The sequence below is a fragment of the Eulemur rufifrons genome, chromosome 29 (genome assembly GCF_041146395.1).
Source record: "Eulemur rufifrons isolate Redbay chromosome 29, OSU_ERuf_1, whole genome shotgun sequence".
Taxonomy (NCBI): domain Eukaryota; kingdom Metazoa; phylum Chordata; class Mammalia; order Primates; family Lemuridae; genus Eulemur; species Eulemur rufifrons.
In genome coordinates this window covers 26457554-26478062 of record NC_091011.1, presented here as the reverse complement: position 1 = coordinate 26478062, position 20509 = coordinate 26457554, and the positions used below count along the sequence as shown (strand labels likewise).

At 34.3% G+C, this 20509-nt stretch overlaps 1 protein-coding gene across 2 annotated transcripts in view; it reads right to left on the bottom strand.

The window, feature by feature from the left end:
• SKAP2 (src kinase associated phosphoprotein 2) overlaps nt 1–20509 on the bottom strand; it is a 172585-nt gene that overhangs the window by 45367 nt on the left and 106709 nt on the right. For both annotated transcript variants that reach the window (XM_069461838.1, XM_069461839.1), the window contains exons 5-9: nt 18147–18224; nt 17040–17123; nt 5555–5679; nt 4612–4675; nt 4111–4248 (exon numbers count right to left, since the gene is read on the bottom strand). In XM_069461838.1, coding sequence (XP_069317939.1) covers nt 4111–4248; nt 4612–4675; nt 5555–5679; nt 17040–17123; nt 18147–18224 — 489 coding nt within the window. The remainder of the gene's footprint in view (nt 1–4110; nt 4249–4611; nt 4676–5554; nt 5680–17039; nt 17124–18146; nt 18225–20509) is intronic.

Here is a 20509-nt window from a genome sequence, read left to right as displayed (position 1 = left end):
TATGATACATTAATAATATCACCACACTTAATAACATTATAATTCAATACTACAGTTTAAGAAAAAGAATGTTAGCAGGCTGCCTGAACTAACAATATTAAAATGTTGACTATCTGTGGTTGTGTGAAAATTAATTGACATCTTTCCTTGCACTCCAAAGAAGGAATGAGAAAAATTGTTTGGTGCTATCAGGACCTACCATCCCTTAAAACAGTGTTAATACCAGAGACTGCATGGTCCCCTATAACCTTGACATTAACTTGGTAATATGAGTGATAATTATTTAGGAGGAAAATAAAACTAAAATGCATTTTGGGGGTTGTAACTACTTATTGATTAAATTAGCATTTGTGTCCACTTACGGGAAACAACTTCAAATTTAAGTACCCAAATACTATTCTTTTTTTATGTAGACGTAATAGTTTCACTGAAAAAAAAATTTATAGCTACATTTTACTTTATATTCCATTTTAGATGCAGATAGTTGAACTGAATAAATTTAAAATGTAACTGAATGACCAAAGGATAAAAACATCCTTTTCTGACTCAGAATAGTTCAATCTGTCATTATAATAAAAAAAATGAATTCACACTTTAAAAAAATAGGCTAATGGAATAGAAATTTGTCTTCCTGTTTTATGCTGCCCTCTCTCCAGTCCACGCGCCAGAAGACATTTCGAGTGCAATTCCTCTGAAAGCTACAGATTCAATAGGTTAATGGGTAGTTATTATTCTTGTTACTGGGCTGACTCTATTCATTCTATATCAAAAAAACCTTTTTGTTGTTTTTGTTTCTGTACAATTTCCTGATGTTAAAGAAAAAAAGAGTCAAGTGGCATGGTAAGTATAAGACAAGAGCAAGCTGGTTTGATTTCTGTACTGATTTCCTAAGTATTGCTTTCCCCTTTTGACATTTTAAATCAGACAAAAACACTTCTCTGTATTTCTAATGAAAAAACGAGCAATCAGTTCTGAAATTTGTGCCAAGCCAAATGAACTCATTACTGTTATGAAACAGTTTAACACACTTTGATCAATATATTAGCTGTACAAACACAAATATGTTATAGTAATATCACAATGTAACAAACCTGACAGGCCTATGGTAATAAGAAATAAGACATAAAAGATGTGAAAGCATTAGGGTATTTGAAGAAAAGCCAAATACCTTTAATGCTCCCCAGAAATGGCATTCTCTCAACTCTTTTGTACATATGGTATAAGTCCCCTAAACACAAAGAAATCTCACAAATTTATTCTTATTCTTTTACGAAGTTAGTTAAAAATTAATGAACAAATTAAAGAGAAGGTACTGTAATAAAGTTAGACTATTCTAACCGAAAAACAATTCCAATGAAACTATTTACACTTCCATAGAATTTATAAACATTTTTCAAGGGACATTTTGCAATACAATTTTTTAAAACAATGTTTTCTTCTTACTCTTGAAACAAACACGCAGGTTTATTTTACTTTTTTTTTTTAATGCACTTACTAGAGTAAGAGCTTTACTTTCACAGAAAAAGAGCTTTGTGACTTAAAGTAGTATGCTAAATGCTCAGATTTTTCTTCAAATACATTTGTATGCGTCATCTTTCAAGTAAGAGGATTAGTTTTCAACAATACTATGCAATTGACAGAAAATCATGTTGAAATGGTAGTATTATCTAATTCTGGGAACTTAACCAGTCAGATATCAGAGACATAGTTCTTTCTACAGAATTGGAAAAACAGCCAGTTTTAAATGTGCTCAATGATTTTCTACTGCTCTCATCCCCCTACCTTAAAATCATATTGAAATTTCACAGAAGTGAAAGCAACAAGGTTAATTCATACCCTGAGAGAGCTCATTTTTTTAAATTTAAAAAAGTTACCTTTCTAGTTTTAGATATTTAATCCAACAAAATCTCCTACTCTGAGACAACTTTAGGGCGTTCACTAGGAAAAATCCCCTCCGTAGCTGCTGGCTCAAACTCCACAAACTTGCTGAACTGTGCAGATGTTAAGGCAGCTCTCGGTTACACAAGGGAAGAAAGAACTAGACATTCCACAGCTGCCTACAACAGCTTCCTTCCCAGGGGCACAGTTGCAGGCTCTATCAAGCTCAATCACTTTGTACAGCAACTGGGGATCCCAGGCAGGGGCAATGAAATCCCAGTGCAGCTTAAATTTCTCCCAGTACCACAGCAAGAAGTAACACTACTTAAAGAGTAACCAGTTATTTCTAACAATTATGTGGCCCTAGGCCAAAAAAAGGACGAAGAACATCTGTAGTGAGAAAAAAATAAAAGATGTTTCATATTTTTAGAATTTCAAGCTACTTACAGGAGATCTTCCTTTGAGTCTTTGTTATGAAAATAACTATGAATATTTGATTTTTATTCCTGATAAATTTTTTCCCTTTGTGGGGGTGGAGAGAGAATAGTCAAGTTGAAGAAACACAGAACTTAACAGTTAATTTGACAATTATAATGTAACACATTCATTGCAGGGTTTTAAAGACATGACTGTATATGACAGTAGTATGTTTAAAGGTACTCTATTCTTCCATTTTATATCAGTATACATTCTCGCATATTCTTTCAAACATTTTAAAGACTAAATTGTATTAATCATACGGTGTGACTAAAAACAAGCAGCTAGAAAATATTCTTCCCTATTTGAGAATAACTGATGCTACAGCCATTTCCTTAGGATAAAACATATAGTTCCATTAAATAATAGAAATATACAGATCACTATTTTCTAGAAAATTATACTTTTATACAGATCATCTTCTTCTAGGGTAGTAAAAGACAACATGTATATGCATATATAGTTATTGTAATATCTCAAATTTATAATACTATTATAATAATTATTACTTCGTTAGAAAACCATTATTGTAACTGCACGTAAGCACTTGTAAGAATTCACCAAATATGATAATAAAAACAACGATGATGCTGTTACAATTCATTGTGAACTTACTAAGATTCAAGCACTGTGCTGAGAGCTTTCCATATATTATCTCATTTACCCCTCCCCATGATATTATCTCCATTTTATAGATGAAGAAATTAACTTATAAGGTCATGAGCTAGTAAATGGTACAGCCTGAATTCAATTTTTTTTACTCTAAAGTCCATGCTCTACTTATTATGCTTTACTGACTGTGTTGAAAATGACATTTGTATGTTAATTTGGAACATTTTAAGTATTTTTGAAATTAATTTTAAAGGTTTATATTGTCATTAAATTCCTCTATTCAGAGAAAAATAGCTTCTCCACATGAGATGTTAGTTAAATCTCACTTACATTGCTATGATCCCTTTTTCTTCTCTACCTACTGATTTTTGTAATAGCCAGGAAAAGGCTCATTTCAATCTAGAGTATTAGTAATGCAATAATTCCCTGAATGTTTTCATATTCTAAGTATCCTAAATTTCAAATGCTTATCTTTCTGTTTTAGGTTGATCCTCAAAACTACAAGAAGTTAATATATAATTAATTTTATGGTATACAACAGATGCTGACACATGTAAACACTAAACTAGGCCTACAATTTTAGAATAAAAAAAACCTTTTTGATTTCATATTGATACTATCAATAGGAAAACTTTAAGACTCAAAGGCCTTGTTTATAGCTCAACAACATTCCTCCAAGACAATGCAATACACTATAGCAAGGAGAAATATATGAGGCAGAAGTTGATGACATATGGGGTGTGCATAGAACTTCTGGTTAATGGAAGTTCCAAGATGTATAAATAAAAAATGATGTGTGAGTTGGTGGAAAAAACTATAAGGCAAGTCAATTTTTTAATTAAAAAATTATGTAGCATAAACAATGCTAATGAGCCAAAAGTCCCAAGAGATTAGGATTGTATCTGCTTCATTTTAATGTTCCGTTCACTTTTCATAAGTGTACATCCACTCGCTTGAAATACCTTAAGCAGAACCTTTTTTGTAAAATAGAGCTTTGAAGATTTTCTTTGTCCTTGTTCTTAATAGCTCACCATTTTCTACTAAAGTTGTCAACTTGATAACAAATGGCATACATACATACACACATACACACACACACAGAGGGCCCTAAAATCTTTCAATGAAATACCAGAAAATAAATACCTGGAAGTTCTTCATAAATTTCATCATCTATTGGTTGACTACTTATTGATGGACTGCTCACTGATAGAGGATGATCAACATCATCATATAATTCTCCTCTCTCATCATCATCCTCAGGAATAATATCAGATTCCATATCTATAAAACATTATTTCATGAAGTAACTTTTACAAGAATGCAAAAGAGATTTTTTTAAAATCATACTCACAAATAAACACAGCCCTACAAAGTAAAAACAGTCTTGTTATATGCTATATCCTTACTAGACAACATTTTTAAAAAATTGATTGTTTTGTGAATATGTGAATTTTAAAGTTGCCAACTGGTACTTATAGAAAAGATGCTTTTACAAATCTAAAGTGAATGGTCTTGTATCGATACAAGTCACATTCCCTTGGTCATTCTCACAGAAGTCAACAAGCTTTTGCATATGAAGACCCAAAGCACTCAGTTATTCAGTATTTAATGACTGTGTTAACTCATCCAATTGATTGCTCTTACCTTGTAATACAAATTTCAGCTGCTGCACCCATTCCTCAGCATCTTTGGGAGAAGCTGCTGTAAACTAATAAAAAGCAAACAATAAGAACAAAAACCACCACAGTATAAATGAAAGGTATGAGGTATGTTGCATTCTCACCATTTCTTTAAAACCATTAGTAATTCTTTTCATGTCTAGTGGTACTTTTCTTGCAAGGATGCTTCTTATAATGTACAGTTAATTTTGACAAATTTACGTAATTGAAGCAGAGGATGATGAATTTGAAACTCTGATCAGCAGCTGGCAGCTGTGCAGGAAAAAAAGCTGCTTCTCTTCATCAATGTCAAAGACAGAACTGATGAACAAAATTTGCCCTTGACAATTAGAAGACACCCATGAATTTCTTTAGACTGCTGGGTACAGTTTTCTTAAAAATGTTCTTGTCAGATTCCAACACACTACCTGACAACTTAATTAACTGGCTTTCAACTGCAATCTCAGATATTTAAAACTTATTAAACATACATTCCATATTGATGCCTAGCTGATAGCTCTTGAATTGCAGAGCTGATACATTCCTTTACCTTCATTTTCTCCTGCACCCCTCAGCAATACAATATGCATTAACACTCTGATATTTTTCTTTTGATAATCTTACTCTTTCTGCTATGTAATTCTTTTAGAAAATCACATAGTTCTATTAAAATAGATATAAAATGCAACATGTGAATTGATAAATTACATATTCTCTTGATCTTTTCCAAGAAGATAACCTTTGAACTAATCTGAAATTTAAAAAAAAAAAATATTTCCTCTCATATAAATGCTCCATATACAAAAACCAGTATTTTTTATTATTATTAACATGTGAGAGAGAGTTGTTTTAACAAAATGCTAACGTCTCTATAAATAAAATCAGAGCATTTTATCAACTTAATTTCAAGGCAACGTAAAAACTACAACCTGATAGACACGTTTATCAGGAGCAGAGATTTCAAAACAGCAATCTTTCTTTGCATCCTTCCTAAGGGTGTTATTCATTCTGACATTGTAGCCATCTATTGCAAATTCACCTTTCTGTTGTTTGTCTGTGGAAGATAAAACAAGAGTTAGAATTGCATTTGCTACAGTGAATATAAATGCTCAGTCAATTATCTTTTGTTAAATTTTCTTTGTCAATTGTTGGAAAGAGTATTTTTTGGTCATATTGCTTTTATAACACAATGCTCAAATAATGTTTCTAGAAATCATTTTTAATTCTAAAATATGGAAGCATTTGGGATGATGGAGTCTAAAAAGGATACCTTAGGGAACCAAAGGAAGAGATCTGTAGATGGTAGTCTTGTTCAGAAGGAATTATGGAAATATGACTATTATGTAGGGAAAATCCAAGAACTAAAACTTAAAACTTGCTAGACAAACCCACTATAAGCCTGTGGCTCTTTCAGATTAATTTAGTAAGCCAGCAGCAAAACCTGTCCTGTTGAAAAGCTGCTGAATATTGTACCATTATCTCCTTTCACCAATCCCTCCCCACACTACCACCAAAAAAAAACAAAGTCTCTTAACTTGGTACAAATCTAACTCTAAATTGAAAAAGCAAAGCAAAACAAAACAAAACTACCAATCACAAAAAAGATGTGAAGGGAAAACAAACTATTTCGATGGAGAAGAGTGAGAAAGCAACTATAGAAGCATCAATTACCAGAAACCAGGAAGGCTCTTAACCAGTCAGCGGACAGCTGTACTGGTGAAGCATTATCTGATTCCTTATCATGAAGAGTCAAAAGAAAAGATGACTTGAGCTTTGAGATATTATTTTAAAGACAAAGTAAGAACGCAACAAAGGATTTAATATTCTGAAACTGAAAATTAATCAGCTTTCCTACTTCACCCATTTTGATAGAAAAACTGCATGGTTATAGGTTTATTTCCTAGATTAACACACAATATAAAAATCGTAAGTAAGGATAAGCTGTCTCTTTTACTGAGCTCAGGGGAAATACGGAAATGCTTCCACATTGTGCGGTGAAGGGCTCTCTCAACTCAGCGCACCAATAAAATATGTAACTCCTTTTCTTAAATACATTAATTGAATGCCTGAAGTAACATGCATTTTTCAAAGGTCATGGAGATCATATCTTGTTCAAAATATGAAATGAGAAAAAGCCTGAGTTAGAAATTCCTGACTTAAGCCTGAACAATCTAGTCATATTTAGTCAAAATTTATGTCTCTTTAGATGACTTAAAAGCAACCCAAATTCAAAATTTTGCAGTTTATTTCATGCAAAAGCCTATGAATTTCACAAAAACTATACAGTACTTTAAAAATGAGAGCAGCATTTTCTAAAGTGTGTTTTGTGGGATATTAATAGGTTTCTGTGATCAAATAAGTTTGGGAAACTTTTTGCTGAATTAAACAAAATTAAACAGTTTTGTTAGTCTAGGCCTTCTTGGGGTCCTTAATATATTTACATACTAATTAAACTTATAAGAAAAAGACTTAGTATACAGCATTTCCAGAAATTATTTGTCTATGGAACTCTTTTTTTTTCACAGAACATTTTATGGATCTAGTACTCCCAGGACATAATTTGCAAAACACCTAAACTATAACACTAGTAGGAAAAAAGTATTAAAATAATAAATGGTTAAGTACAGTTGGTTCTTCTAATATTCTCAAAAAAGACTAAATCATTCACTCACTCATTCAACAAATTTATATTGACCACTTTAAACAAACTGGGCAGCATTTTAAGTATGTTGAGACAAAAGCTAGGAGCAGCTTATGAGACCTTTCCCACCTTCCCAAGAATCCACCAGACTGCAGAAGGAATTTAGGTTTCAGTACAAAACGTGGAAGTAGTCTGAGGGAAAATATCAAAGCCATTCAGGACAATTTTGGAAGATGGCCTTAAATCTCAGGAGAAAGAGAATTTTTAAGGATCAGACTTGAAGGAAAATCAGTCCCTTACTATGCAAGGTCTCAATGGCTTTGAGCACTAGGTCCATTTGATCCAAAACCCACGCTTTCTACCTCCAATTTGGGTCTAAAATTCTTATCAATGTGTGGAGGTGGAAATGCATGAGTAGTGGGAGTCTACTTCTGGAGATGTAAAATCCGCACTGCAAATACTTAGTTCGGAAGAGCTAGGAGGAGCAGGACACTTTCCTGTGCTAGATTATCTAGGAGTAAGAAAACCAGGCAGCAACATCAGGCAACTCTGACTTAGACTGGATCTATTTTCTTTTTTTTTCTTTCTGTGACCTTTGCAGAGAAGCAAGCAGATCCATTTTAGACAAAACCCCCAGACATGCTATGGGGCTATGCAGCAGATCTTCTGTTAGAGTCTCCATGGACAGTATTGGCCTCTAGTGAGATGAACCAGAAAGAAGCCACGAGTCCAATTTATAGGTAAGCATCCCTGATTATGTAGACATGTCCTTGTTCAAGGATAAGTAAAAGAGGAAAAGCAAACAAACACAGGTGCCATAAAAATATTATGTAATCAAAAACAAAACATAGCACGTAAGAGGTAGAAAGCCCTAGCAAACGAAAAGAAACTGAAGTAAACTTTGGACTGCTTTGTATCTTTTATAAAAATAAAAACACATACACAAATTCTGAAAGAGATGAACGATGAAACTGTAATACAAAATAAAATGAGAAATGGCTGAGACAGGTAGAAACTGAAATGAAGCTGGCAAAATAAGAAAAAAAACTGTATGAGGAAGTAGAAAATGCAGCAGCAAAACAAATGAAGTATTTATTAGAAGTGATAAAAACTAGAACTAACATTGTTGAAAATCAGATCAGATATATATTAAAAAACTCCCTCAGCAGGTAGAAAAAAAGAATAAGGGAGAAGAGGGACAAAAGGGAATGTGATGAATATGGAAGACTGACAAAAACACAACATAAGAAAAATGGGTTTCCTGGAAGAAGAGTAACACATACAACTGTACCAATAATCAAAGATATAACAGAAGAAAACTTCATTAGATCAAAGAAGAACCTAAGTCTGCAGAACAAAAGGTGCTGTTGTTTAACCAAGTAAAAGTAATAAAAAGAAACTAATATCTAGACCTATTAGACGATTGTATTTGAGGATAAAGAACTGCATAAACATCCAAGTAGAGTAGGAGATGTGGGACGAGAAAGGTTGAAGAAAATGGAAGGAAATGTATAACTCTTTCTCAATAGCCTTTTCAAAATCATAACCATAAAGTGGCCATATTTATCATTAGCCAATATGGGGTAGGAAGTTAAAGACATGAAATGGGCAGGCATGACTATAAGAAGACCCTGCTCTGCTCCTTTCACATTAGCTTTCCTTTGGGACAGAGAAAACTTTAGCATTATATGGTAATCCATAATAATTTATATATAGGTTTGTTCCATAGTGTTTTCTGGGATAGTTTCAAGGATACCTGTTGACTTGACACAAATAATTAAAAATAGTAAAATGGCAATAAAGTAGGAAATAACGTCATATAAATTCATTTACCTAGAACTGTGAAAGACTTATAAAGTATTTTACCTAGGTGAACTTCACAAATAGTGAAAGCTTATTCCTTCAAGTGCCAAAACTTTTTTTTTTAATATTTATTTTTATTTCATCTTATTGTGCGGGATACAGAATTTCAGGTTACGTACGTTGCCCATGTACCGCCTGTCCCCCCAAGTCAAAGCTCCAGGCGTGTCCATTCCCCAGACAGTGTGCACTGCACCCATGATGAAGGTATATATCCATCCCTTCCCCACCCCCCTTCCCGAGTCAGCACCTTCAAGCGTGACCATTCCCCAGACGGTGTTTAAAATGTTAGTCATTGTGATGGGAATCTTTCTAAAATATATACTTTCGTAACTTTTCAAACAATGTCTTTTAAACACAATTTAATATTTTCTTGATGATCTAATAGTATCATTATGAGCATTAGTTTTTATTATAACACATTAATGCCCTCAGGATTTTTGAGGTATTTGTCCCTCTATTAAATTTCCCTCAGGTTTTACTTCATACTTTAACCTTGCTTCTATCATGCTGTTCGAATTTAATGTCTACAGAGCTGAAGGCTGCCAAGAGAAACTAGATAATGAAATCTATTAAATCTGTAACTTAATTTTACACAATCCTAATTCAGTAAGTTCAAGGTAAAAAGCAGTTGGCTCTGATCTCCTCCAAAACAAAATGCATGGGGCTAATGACAGCTATTTCCTTCTACTTTTCACTGGCTTTTAGGTTTACAGCTGTGTTCTGGGTTTTTTAAACTGCCGAAAAGACAACTCACATTTACTGAGCTCCTTCTATATGTCAGGAACTTGATATAGTATATATCATATATAGCTTGTAATAATTGTAAGCAATAGAAGATATAATATCCCTAGCACTGATGGAAACAAATCTTAACTTAACCAACTTGCTCACAGTCATACAAACAGCAAGTGGTAAAAGCCAAAGACTAGTATAAGTCTGATTCTAAAGCCTTGCTTTTCAATGACTTCACACTGCTTCCTAGAAAGGTGTTTTTCAAAGTATGTTTTAAGAATCACCTATGTGAGAGTCATGTTGGATGCCTGTAAACAAAGAAATGGCTACCTACCACTCTACACTTGCTGTGTAGGAATCTCTGGGGATGGGTTTAGGGGGAAATCAAATTTTTAGCAAGTACCCCAAGTGATTCTGATACACACTAACACTTGAAAAACCACTTCCCTAAACAGAACGTAAAGTTTATGAAGTTACAATAGAGAAGAGAAACATTATCTTGCACCTCCTCCTACAACTTGGGTCAAACTTTCTCAGCTTCTTTATGGGCTCCTTTACCTGTGTCTAGCTCTTAAACAGGCATGATGGGTTATGTTCTCGACCTTGCTCTTTTCTCACATTACATCTCTCCCTGGTGAATCTCATCCAATCTAAGGATTAAATTCCTATCAATATACTTGTGACTCATAATTCTCTATTTTTAGGCCACCTTCAAAACTGTATGTCCAAATCTTCATCTGCTCACCATACATGTTCCATCTCTCAAATGTCCTATAGGCACATTGAACAGAACATGACCACAATGGAGATGATCTTATCCCCACTCCCAACACCCGTGACCCCCAACACCTGTGATATTTCTCCTTGTGGCCCCCATCTCAATAAATGGCACCTCCATTAATTCAAGCCCCCAAACCAGAAAACTGAGCACCATTCATGATTTCTCCTTTTCCTTCACCAACTGCCCCCACATTCCCACCCCCCACTTCACTGCCACCTACCAAAATTCAATCAGTCCTTCTATTTTTTTTTTTTTAAACAAATATACTACTTGCTTTTTCTCTTCTTCATTGGGTCTCAAAAATATGCTTAAAATACCACCGCTCTCATGCCATTTTAAATATAGCATAAATATTGCAACTAAATAATCCCAAATCCTTTAGCACCCCTACAAGATGTGGTCATTTATTATTTGGGGCACCTTTCCTATTTTAGTCCCAAGATTGTTAGGGATAGGGCCTAGATTCCTACCCCAGAAGCTGGAGAGAGGCAGATTTTCCCTGTTCCAGCTTAATCAAGTGGATGCTCCACTCTGGAACTTAAATCTGAAGTGAGTAACAAAAGAATCAGGAGAGAGTTCAGAATCCATTCTGGTGGTAATGGCATCAACAGACTGGTGGCAGTGCACAGTGGCAACATCACGTGTCTTGGCTTGGCAAGGCCAAGGCCAGCAGTGTGTCCCAGACTGTCCATGGATTAGGGCTAAAGTTCTAGTCACCTTATGATCAACCTTAGTTCTTGCCTGCTTTCTGAGCCTGGCTGTTTAGCCTTCCCATCAATTTTGTCTGAGAGCTGATATTTTCCCAATAATTTCCTTTTCTTCATAGTTAAAAGTTGGTTTCTGTTGTTTGTACCAAGAACACTAACTTGGTACAAATGGCTAGCAAACAGAAAGATGTGCAATGTATTCAGCAATATCTGTTACTTTTATTTAAGAAGGCCTTTTATATGCCCCTGAATACTAAACTCTTCCACTAAACTTTATCAAGCTGATTAGCAAGATGTTCTAGCTCGTCAATTAAAGGTATATGAACATTTTCCTTTTGTTGATTATTTCTGGTGTTTTGAGTTATGCTGTGAATAGATACCAAGCCAACAACATTCACAGTCATCAGACCCTTAGTATGACTTAGTTTGTTCCTGACTATTTCTGCATGTCGATGAAATCCTACTAAATATCATATGTACATTTTAACTTCTCTATAACATTACAGATCTGTTAACTATAAAGGCAGAAAATAAAGGCATATCTTTCATTTAAATGTTTATTGTGATAAACTTTAAGGTTCATACTTACATATCAAAGACCCAAGTCTATAAAATTGCAATAATGTCTGATAAAAAGTAGAATTAATGGTTTCTATTAAATATTTCTTATCCTTCTTCACATCCCAGATGGAAACAGAATTGCAATATAAATTTCAAAAATATCGTAATTCATTTACACATTTTACGTATGTAATCATAATATAATTATAAAATGTTGATGCTCAACTCAGGAATTTGCTTTTATCAAAGGAATCAGGAGAAAAAAGTAAGTTTTTCTGGCTGTTATCAAGTTGCTGTTACAAAACAACAGAACTTCTAATTATACAAATATAAATACTCTGCCACGTTAACAATATTCAAAATAATATTAAAAGAGAACCATAATGATTTTTCAACATAAAAATACATTTTATAATTTTAAAACTGAACAGATATGTCCTATCTTTTTCCTATCAATGGTGAAGTTGTAGAAAAGTAAGAGAGCAGAGAGGTCAATTTCAATAAAAATTTTTTATTTCTCTAACAAGTCCTGAAAGTTTTGTTTTATTAAATTGTCTGTATTAGGCTCAATTTTCTACTGAATTTTATTACATATTGAAAAAATATTCAATGAAAAAATTACAACCAGATGATATAATAAATAATTTTAGATACACATTTAGAATAACTTGGCAGGACCAAGGCTTCTTCAAGCTGCCACTTACTGGATGGTGCTGGGATATTCTTTAATGGGAGGGGGGAGCAAAAGCCCTGAAAAGAGATATTAAGGTATTAACAATAATCCCCCCTCCTCAAAAATGGGGATAGAGAAGGTTCATATCACAATATTGATTCAATTATCATATAGAGGATAAACAGAAAAAGGGGAAAAGCAAAAAACCTATGAGTTGGGAACAGAGTCCTAAATGGATCATCATTATGGGCACCTTGGAGGGGTTGATAAGAATCAAGTTGTGGAAAAAGCAAAGCCTTGGAGCCAGAGAGATTTGCATTAAATCCTCACTCTGCCTCTCAGCAGCCCTGCGTTAACCTCTCTTGCTTAGACTAGTTCAACATCTCCCTAAATGGTACTGTTGACCCATTCTCTATACATTCCAATCCATCCTCCACAATACTATCACAGTTACTTCCTAAAAACCAAATCCAGTCATGTAGTCCTCTGTTTAAAGGCCATATGCAAAATAAAATCTTCAGCAAGGCCCTTATTCTCAGAAAGTTCTTATCAATCTGATCTAATCCACTTTTTCAGCCCTACGTGTCCCCTCCTCTCACTTACTCCATGCTCTAGCCTTGATCCCAACTTTGATTCCATCCATGGCCTTTCACAACTCAGAACCTCTGCTGTTTCCTTGCCTAGAAAGCCCAATTTACCCTTCTTCACTGTCTTATTCAGTTTGTGCTGCTATAACACCCAAGACTGGGTAATTTATAAACAACAGAAATCTATTTCTCACAGTCTGGTGGCTGGGAAGTCCATGATCAAGGCACTTGCAGTCAGGGCTGCTCTCTGCTTCAGGATGGGACCTCATTGCCACGTCCTCCAGAGGAGATGAATGCTATGTCTTCACATGGCAAAAAAGGCAAAAGAGGGGTGCCAGAGCTCACTCCAGCCTTTTTTATAAGGGGATTTACCCCATTCATGACAGTGAAGTCCTCACGGCCTAATTACTTCTCCAAAGCCCCACCTTTTACTACAATCTCCTTAGGAGTTAAGTTCCCATATGAATTTTGGAGGGACACGTATATTCAAACTGCAGCATTCACCGAACAAACTCTTACTCATTCTTTAAGATCCAGTGAAGTGTCCTCTCCACTGGGAAGTCTTCCCTAACTGCCCTAAGGAGTTAGCTTTCTCTTTGTGATCCAGAGATGTTTCATTTAAATTACTTACTATGCTGCATTGAAATTATAAGTTTACCTGCCCGGCTCCTACCACCAGCTCCATAGCATCCTCTCTTCTTCTCACTGATACACACACAACCCAAACTGTGAGCACCTCAAGGGATCTTTGGATTCCTGGTGCATATTATTTACCAAGTGTCCAAGAAATGTTTACCAAGTAAAAAAAAGAATGAGTGAGTGAATGAATAAATACCTTGATGGACATCTGAATATCTAGGACCTAAGAAGTTTGATGAATGAGACTCATGACAATCAAAGGAAAAGGAGGGAGATGAAAGGATGGATGTGATTTCATAAGGTGATAAAATACATACGATATATACTTGTTACTTAAGGGCCCTAAGTGGCTATTGATAATAAATACAGACAATATTTATGGGTACAAAGGTAAGTGCATTATTTACCCTAGAGGATGGAACTACTCTTTCTAAGCCATTACTATCTTGATAGGTCAATATGTTTTTTGGCACACAGAATAAGGTAAAAAATGTGAACTATGTATCTGTCAAACAGTAACAAAGTACAGTTTAACCTAGTAAGTGGTATCAACTTCTTCTGTGCCTCTATAATCCATTTATCTAAATCCTACTTAGTTGGAGGATTATAGTTCTCATATATCTAAATAAGAGCTCTCTCCAAAGTTTAGGTAAATGGTTCACACATACAGTAAACAAGGCGGTACAAATCAGCTACCTAATTTCACACACGCACAAAAAAATTTATTTGACACATTTTCCTAGAAAGAAAAAGATATAAAGGAAGGAAATCAGTGTCATGTCAAACAAGCAATTAAAAACTGTCTAAAGATAGATCTTTTTTTGGAGTCCCTAAAAGGAAAGGAATTGGCTGAGAATTCCAAAGAAAACAACCAAAAGAGAAAAGAACCACTAAAAACAGATCTGAAATGTCACTAGAAATAGGAGGCTTCATAGTAACAGATAGGGAAAATTTAAGGAAATATAAGCCAGATCTTCAAATACTAACATGAAAAAGGAAAGCTAGAATGGTAATTTTTAAAAAGCCCAAGTGACAGAGAAGGCTAAATGAATCACAAAGTAGTTAAAATGCAAATTACAAAGAATGTTACTACCATGAGGTCTCATCAAATAGGAATAAGAATGGGAATTTAACTAATACCAAAAAAAATTTATAAATATTAGCCTTTGAAGTAAATATTAACATGCCTTGGGTTTTGGGAAAACTCTTGCTGATCTTTGACTTAACAGCTTGTATATACAAGTCAGGACTGGAAATGGAGGAAACACTGACATTAGTACACATTGACTCTTAAAGAAATTAGAAATGAGAAGCCTAACTGAACCAAAGTCACAAGGATTTGAATCTTTCTTTCCCTGGTCTGATGAGAAAGAGGACGTTTTGTGTGTGGAAAGGTAAGATCATGATCTAAATTCACAATACTGTAAAAAACTATATTTCTATAATAGTAATGATCTATGATAATCATAATTGAAGTTGGACTCTAAATTTTCTAACCTATTTCACCTACTTACCCTTAGCAGAAGAAAGAAGGCTATTTGTTTATAGTTGTTACAGTTTACACTTCATTGATGCCATTATTATATTTGAACATATTATAAACTACTGATGGAACGCAAACGAGCCACTAAATTAATTTTTTTTTGAGACAGGGTCTTACTATGTTACCCAGGCTGGATTCAAACTCCTGGGCTCAAGTGATACTCCTGCCTCAGCCTCCTGAGTAGCTGGGACTACAGATGCCTGCCATCATACCCAACTCCTAAATTAATCCTTAATTTGTTAATCTCATTAGCCAAAAAGTGAGACCAATTTCTAGCATTATGTAAGTATGTCAAATTTATTGGAAATACAATAATCTTTTCTGCATGTTTTTATAAGGAAAAAAAAAAACCCTAAAAACTACAAATAATGTCAAATAAAACAAATTTCCAAACCACACTGATAAACAATTCTGGCTAGGCACGGTGGCTCATGCCTGTAATCCCAGTGCTTTGAGAAGCTGAGGCAGGATTACAGCTTGAGGCCAAGGGTTTCAGACCAGCCAGGGCAACATAGTGAGACCCCCATCTCCACAAAAAATTAAAAACTTAGCAAGGTGTAGTGGTGCACACCTATAGTCCTAGCTACTCAGGAGGCTGAGGTGGGAGGAATGGTTGAGCCTGCCTGGGTGACAGAGTGAAACCCTGTCTCTAAATAAATAAAAAATAATATTATAATTCCATGGGAAAGCTTATATTCAGTGATAGTAGGCTTTTACATCGTTTTTCTTCTAAAAGTATTCTTTCTGGAAATGAATGTTATCAATTTCTATGTGACCTTTACTTTAGAACAGTCAACTCCTGGCCTGCTTTCCCTAGAAAAAAAGCAAAACTAAGAAAGCTTACATTCTCTAAATTTCATTAGTTTGCAGCTTTCATAGTTCAAATAATTTTATTATTTGATTAAGAGATTTACTAAATAACAAATGAAGCCACAAAATGTATCTTATTGTTTCTAAATCAACATAGTGACAGTAGTGCTTAAGAACATGGACTCTAACCATATTGCCTAGGTTAAAGTCCCAAATCTGAGTTGTGCATGATAGCACGCACCTACAGTCACAGCTACTCAGGAGGCTGAGGCAGGAGGATTGCTTGAGCCCAGGAGTTCGAGGCTGCAGTGCACTATGATTGTGCCTGTGAACATTCACTGTACTCCAGCCTGGGCAACATAATGAAGAAAAAAAAAAAATCTCAAATCTGTCATTTACGAGTTCTGTGAGCTTGAATAGGTTACTTAACCTCTCTGTTCTCAGATTTCCTAAAAGTAAAATAAATGGTGCTAACTTTATCTAAATTTTTCTTTTAAAATATTTAAGAAAAATAGTATCTTTTTCTGCTTTCAAAACTCTCATAACCCTATGGTCTTAAACTCTTCCAGAAGTTCTACAATGTAGCCTGCTGATAAATATTTCCTAAGGTGAAAGGCCACACAAATGAAACTTATTCTATCTTTCCTAATTCAATAAAACATAACTGTATTAACTTTGAGGGCTTTCTGGAATTCAGAGCATTTGTCAAATAATAAAATAGGATTATAAATTAGTCTTGGACTGTAATTGTTAAAATTTTCAGTTATTCTTTGTCCATTTGTCTTCAGTTTATTCTGTTTCCAAAGGAGGGGGAGGGGCAAAATGGCCAAAAAGCCCTCACGCAATAGAAGTTGATATAATTGAACACCAACACTACCTTTATCGCTCCCGTAATAATAGAACACTGTTTTACTGAGAGCACACCACCGTTTCTGCCATTCAAATCCCAGGAAGCTGTGATCTACAATAAAGAGGAAAAAGATCAGTTTAGATAACATACATTACATTTATAAATGTAAGGCCATTTCCTTATTGTAAAAGAAAAAGTTAATATGATTTCGAAGGTTCTTTTGAGCTCTAACATTCTATGACTAATCAATTGGTGTCATTTTTTCCAAGAGACAAAAAACAAATAACAACAAACCAACAAGTTAAAAGGAATAAAGTGAAGCAGAGATGGAGCCGTCATCCTTAAGGAATCAACTGCATCGCTAACTAACTTTCCTAACAGGGGCAGTCAAAAAGGCATCACTGTGGTCTTGAGATAATTGATTCATCTGGCTGGATTCATAATTTTCTCATCTGTTATAAAAGGAAGGGGGAGGAGTTGACTTAGATTATTTCTGTTATCTCTTTTAGCTTTAAAATTCAGCTAAGAAAAGCAAATGGAATATAAACAGGAAGGCCCAAAGGGATTACCTGAGAGATAAGTAGAATGGTAACGGAAAGACTTTCTGCTTTGCATTTCTCATATCATAACACCACCTCCATATTTCATTTCCATTAAATATCGGTATTGAAAGAGTGAGACCATATGGTCAACTCCCAATTACCATACCCAGTGGAGAGGAACACTGAAATGAATAATAGACAATGGCAGACAAGATGCCAGGCTTGATCTGAACCATAGCAGACGTGGTGTATGCCAGGTCGAGTGCAGGATAACCTGCTGCTCAGCCAGGTGAGAGAACGGTGAGAAATCCCATCCTTGAGAATACAGTCATGGCCGGCAGCTTTCCTGTAAGAGGCAGGAAGCAGCTCCCGAATCATTTACAAATAACCAAGGTTGACAACCCGACTTAGTGTTTTCTTGTTAAAAATCATTTAATGCTAAAAGTTGTATTTTATGGTTTGGATAATGTCATCCAGATTTTTTTACAGTCTTAAAACTCTTCAACCACCTAGCTGCCTTCACATGTATACTGCAAACATGTGCTAAGGAAGAAAACAGTTTTAGATTTTTCATTAGAATCTTACAGCTTACCTTTTCTGCGTTTTTCAAGGTAGCCAGCCTTTAGAACAAAACGAAGGTCCTGTGCTGGAATTGGAGGAAACTGTGCTCCTGTGGGAAATGGGGAAGAAAAATAAAGCAGTGAGTAATCCATTTTAGAAAAACCAAGTGCCAGATATCATTAGGTTCAGTGTACTTTTAATTACAAAATTGCTTAAATCCAAGTCTAATAACCTTGCTTCATATCCATTCCATAGTCCCTTTACTATTCCTTTAAATCTCAAGAGCAAAAAAAAAAAAAAAAAAAAAATTCTGTACTCCTATGTCTTCATGTATTATTCTCCCAAAATCAGTAATATTCTGTAACTTTAAAGGGTGATACATTTTAATCTACATTCTATAGGGACAAGATGGAGAGGTTGGGAACCTCAAATAGATCATGCAAGCTTCTTTATATTTAGAGTGGCTTAACTCTTCAAGAATTTCAATGCATACTGACTCTTACCTGTATATCCCTATTCCTCCCAAGTAAAATATAAAATAATTTTTCCCCAAAATCAAATGCTAAAATTTGTTTCTTTGAGTCCATGGCAAACATTCTCTCTCCCTGGTTGTATTTGTAGAGAAACCTTACAGACATTCCACTGAGTGTGCTTTAGGTTTTTCTAGGGCATTTAAGAGTCTATAGCCAGATGGATCTGATAGAACTATCATAAACAAATAGTGGGTCCCTATAAAAAATTCAAAGATTAAGCTAAAAGTTAAGTCAATTAGAAATTGTATATTCATGGTCATAAATGATAGATTGCTCAATAATTTCTCAAGCGTTCAATATTTTTATAAACTTCATTAGAAATATAATAGCTATCCTCAGTTTTGTTAGATCTCTAACAACTGGAAACAACTAATCTAATGAAAGTTTCTATGAAATACATCCAATGGAAATGGTTTCAATATAGCTTAAGATAGAAAATGTGACAGGAAGTTTACTACATACAAAGGCATTGCAGAATTTTACCAGCTTTTTCTTTTCAGTATCATGGGGATGACAATAGTTAACAGTCATATATATTTTCCCTTAAGAAGTAAAGCTTAAAATTAAAGCACTAATTTCATTTCACTGGTGGGTCAATATCACTCAGTAAACATAAAACAATATCATTAAAATATATTTAAAATACAGCATTGATTTTGAAATACATATAAAATTTTAGGGAAAGCCAGTATAAATATTTGAAAAGCTGTTCAATAAATGTAACCATGTTTCCTTTTTTCAAAATAAACTTGATCCATACAAAAGTATACATTATTTACTATAATATTTTTGTACATCAAGTAAAAATCACATACAGAAATTTTATCTATGTGAACAAGTCCTGGACAACAACTAAACTAAAGAGGGTAACTGTGGTATGATTTGGTCTCATTGAGAAGTATTACCACAACCCTCTCACTTCCATTGGGCATAATAAATGCTCTTTACATACAGAATAAAATGCTCTCTAATCTTAAGAAGAAAATTTAAATTATTATGAAAAGAAATGAGTACCTTTAGTATAGCTTTCCACTTTAAAGGGTAGTCAAAAAAAAGGAAAGGAGAGAAAAAGTGGGAAAACAGGAGGGGAGGTGGGGGAAGAAGAGTAGACAGTGGGGAATTAGAATTTGCTACAATGAATGTATATATATAACCTGAGTCTTTGTTTAAAAAAAAAAAAGCTGATTAAATTTCCACCTGATAAATTGAAGTCATAAACAATACTTATTCTCAATTCTAAATTCATGTTTCTAATATAAAATCTTTTATTTCATTCCTGGGGAGGGGAGAGGCAAGTATTTTTTAACTGAAATTTCATTTTTCTAAACCATTATTATTTATCCAATATTCAGGATTTGTTTAGTAGCCATGTGAATCCTTTTCCTTTTATAAAAAAGTACATCAATAGTAATCCCTTTAAATACTTCAGATTTTTAAGTTCTTAGAAAAACCATTTGTTTATTAGCACCATAAACATATAAATACTTAATACTTTTCAATGGCAGAAATTAAAATTTTGTTATAAGATATAAAAAGTAGTAATTTCTCTTCTTAAAATAACATGAATTCTCACATAGTTTAGACCTCATACTACTGTACCTACGATGATCAATAGTATGAAACCATTTAAGAAGATTCAGGTTGGTCCAATGAATTAAGACTATACAAATGCAGGTATAATAATATAACCAGGCCCCATGAACAAATGTCAATGATCCCTATATAGTTTTTATAATCCTTTCCTTTAACTACCTACTTTACTTTTTGAGTTGTTTCCCAGAAATAGTGGTTTCTCTGTAAGACAAAGGAGCAGAGATTCTGAAGGCCCCTGGGATGCCCAGGTTCACCAGCCCCTACAACC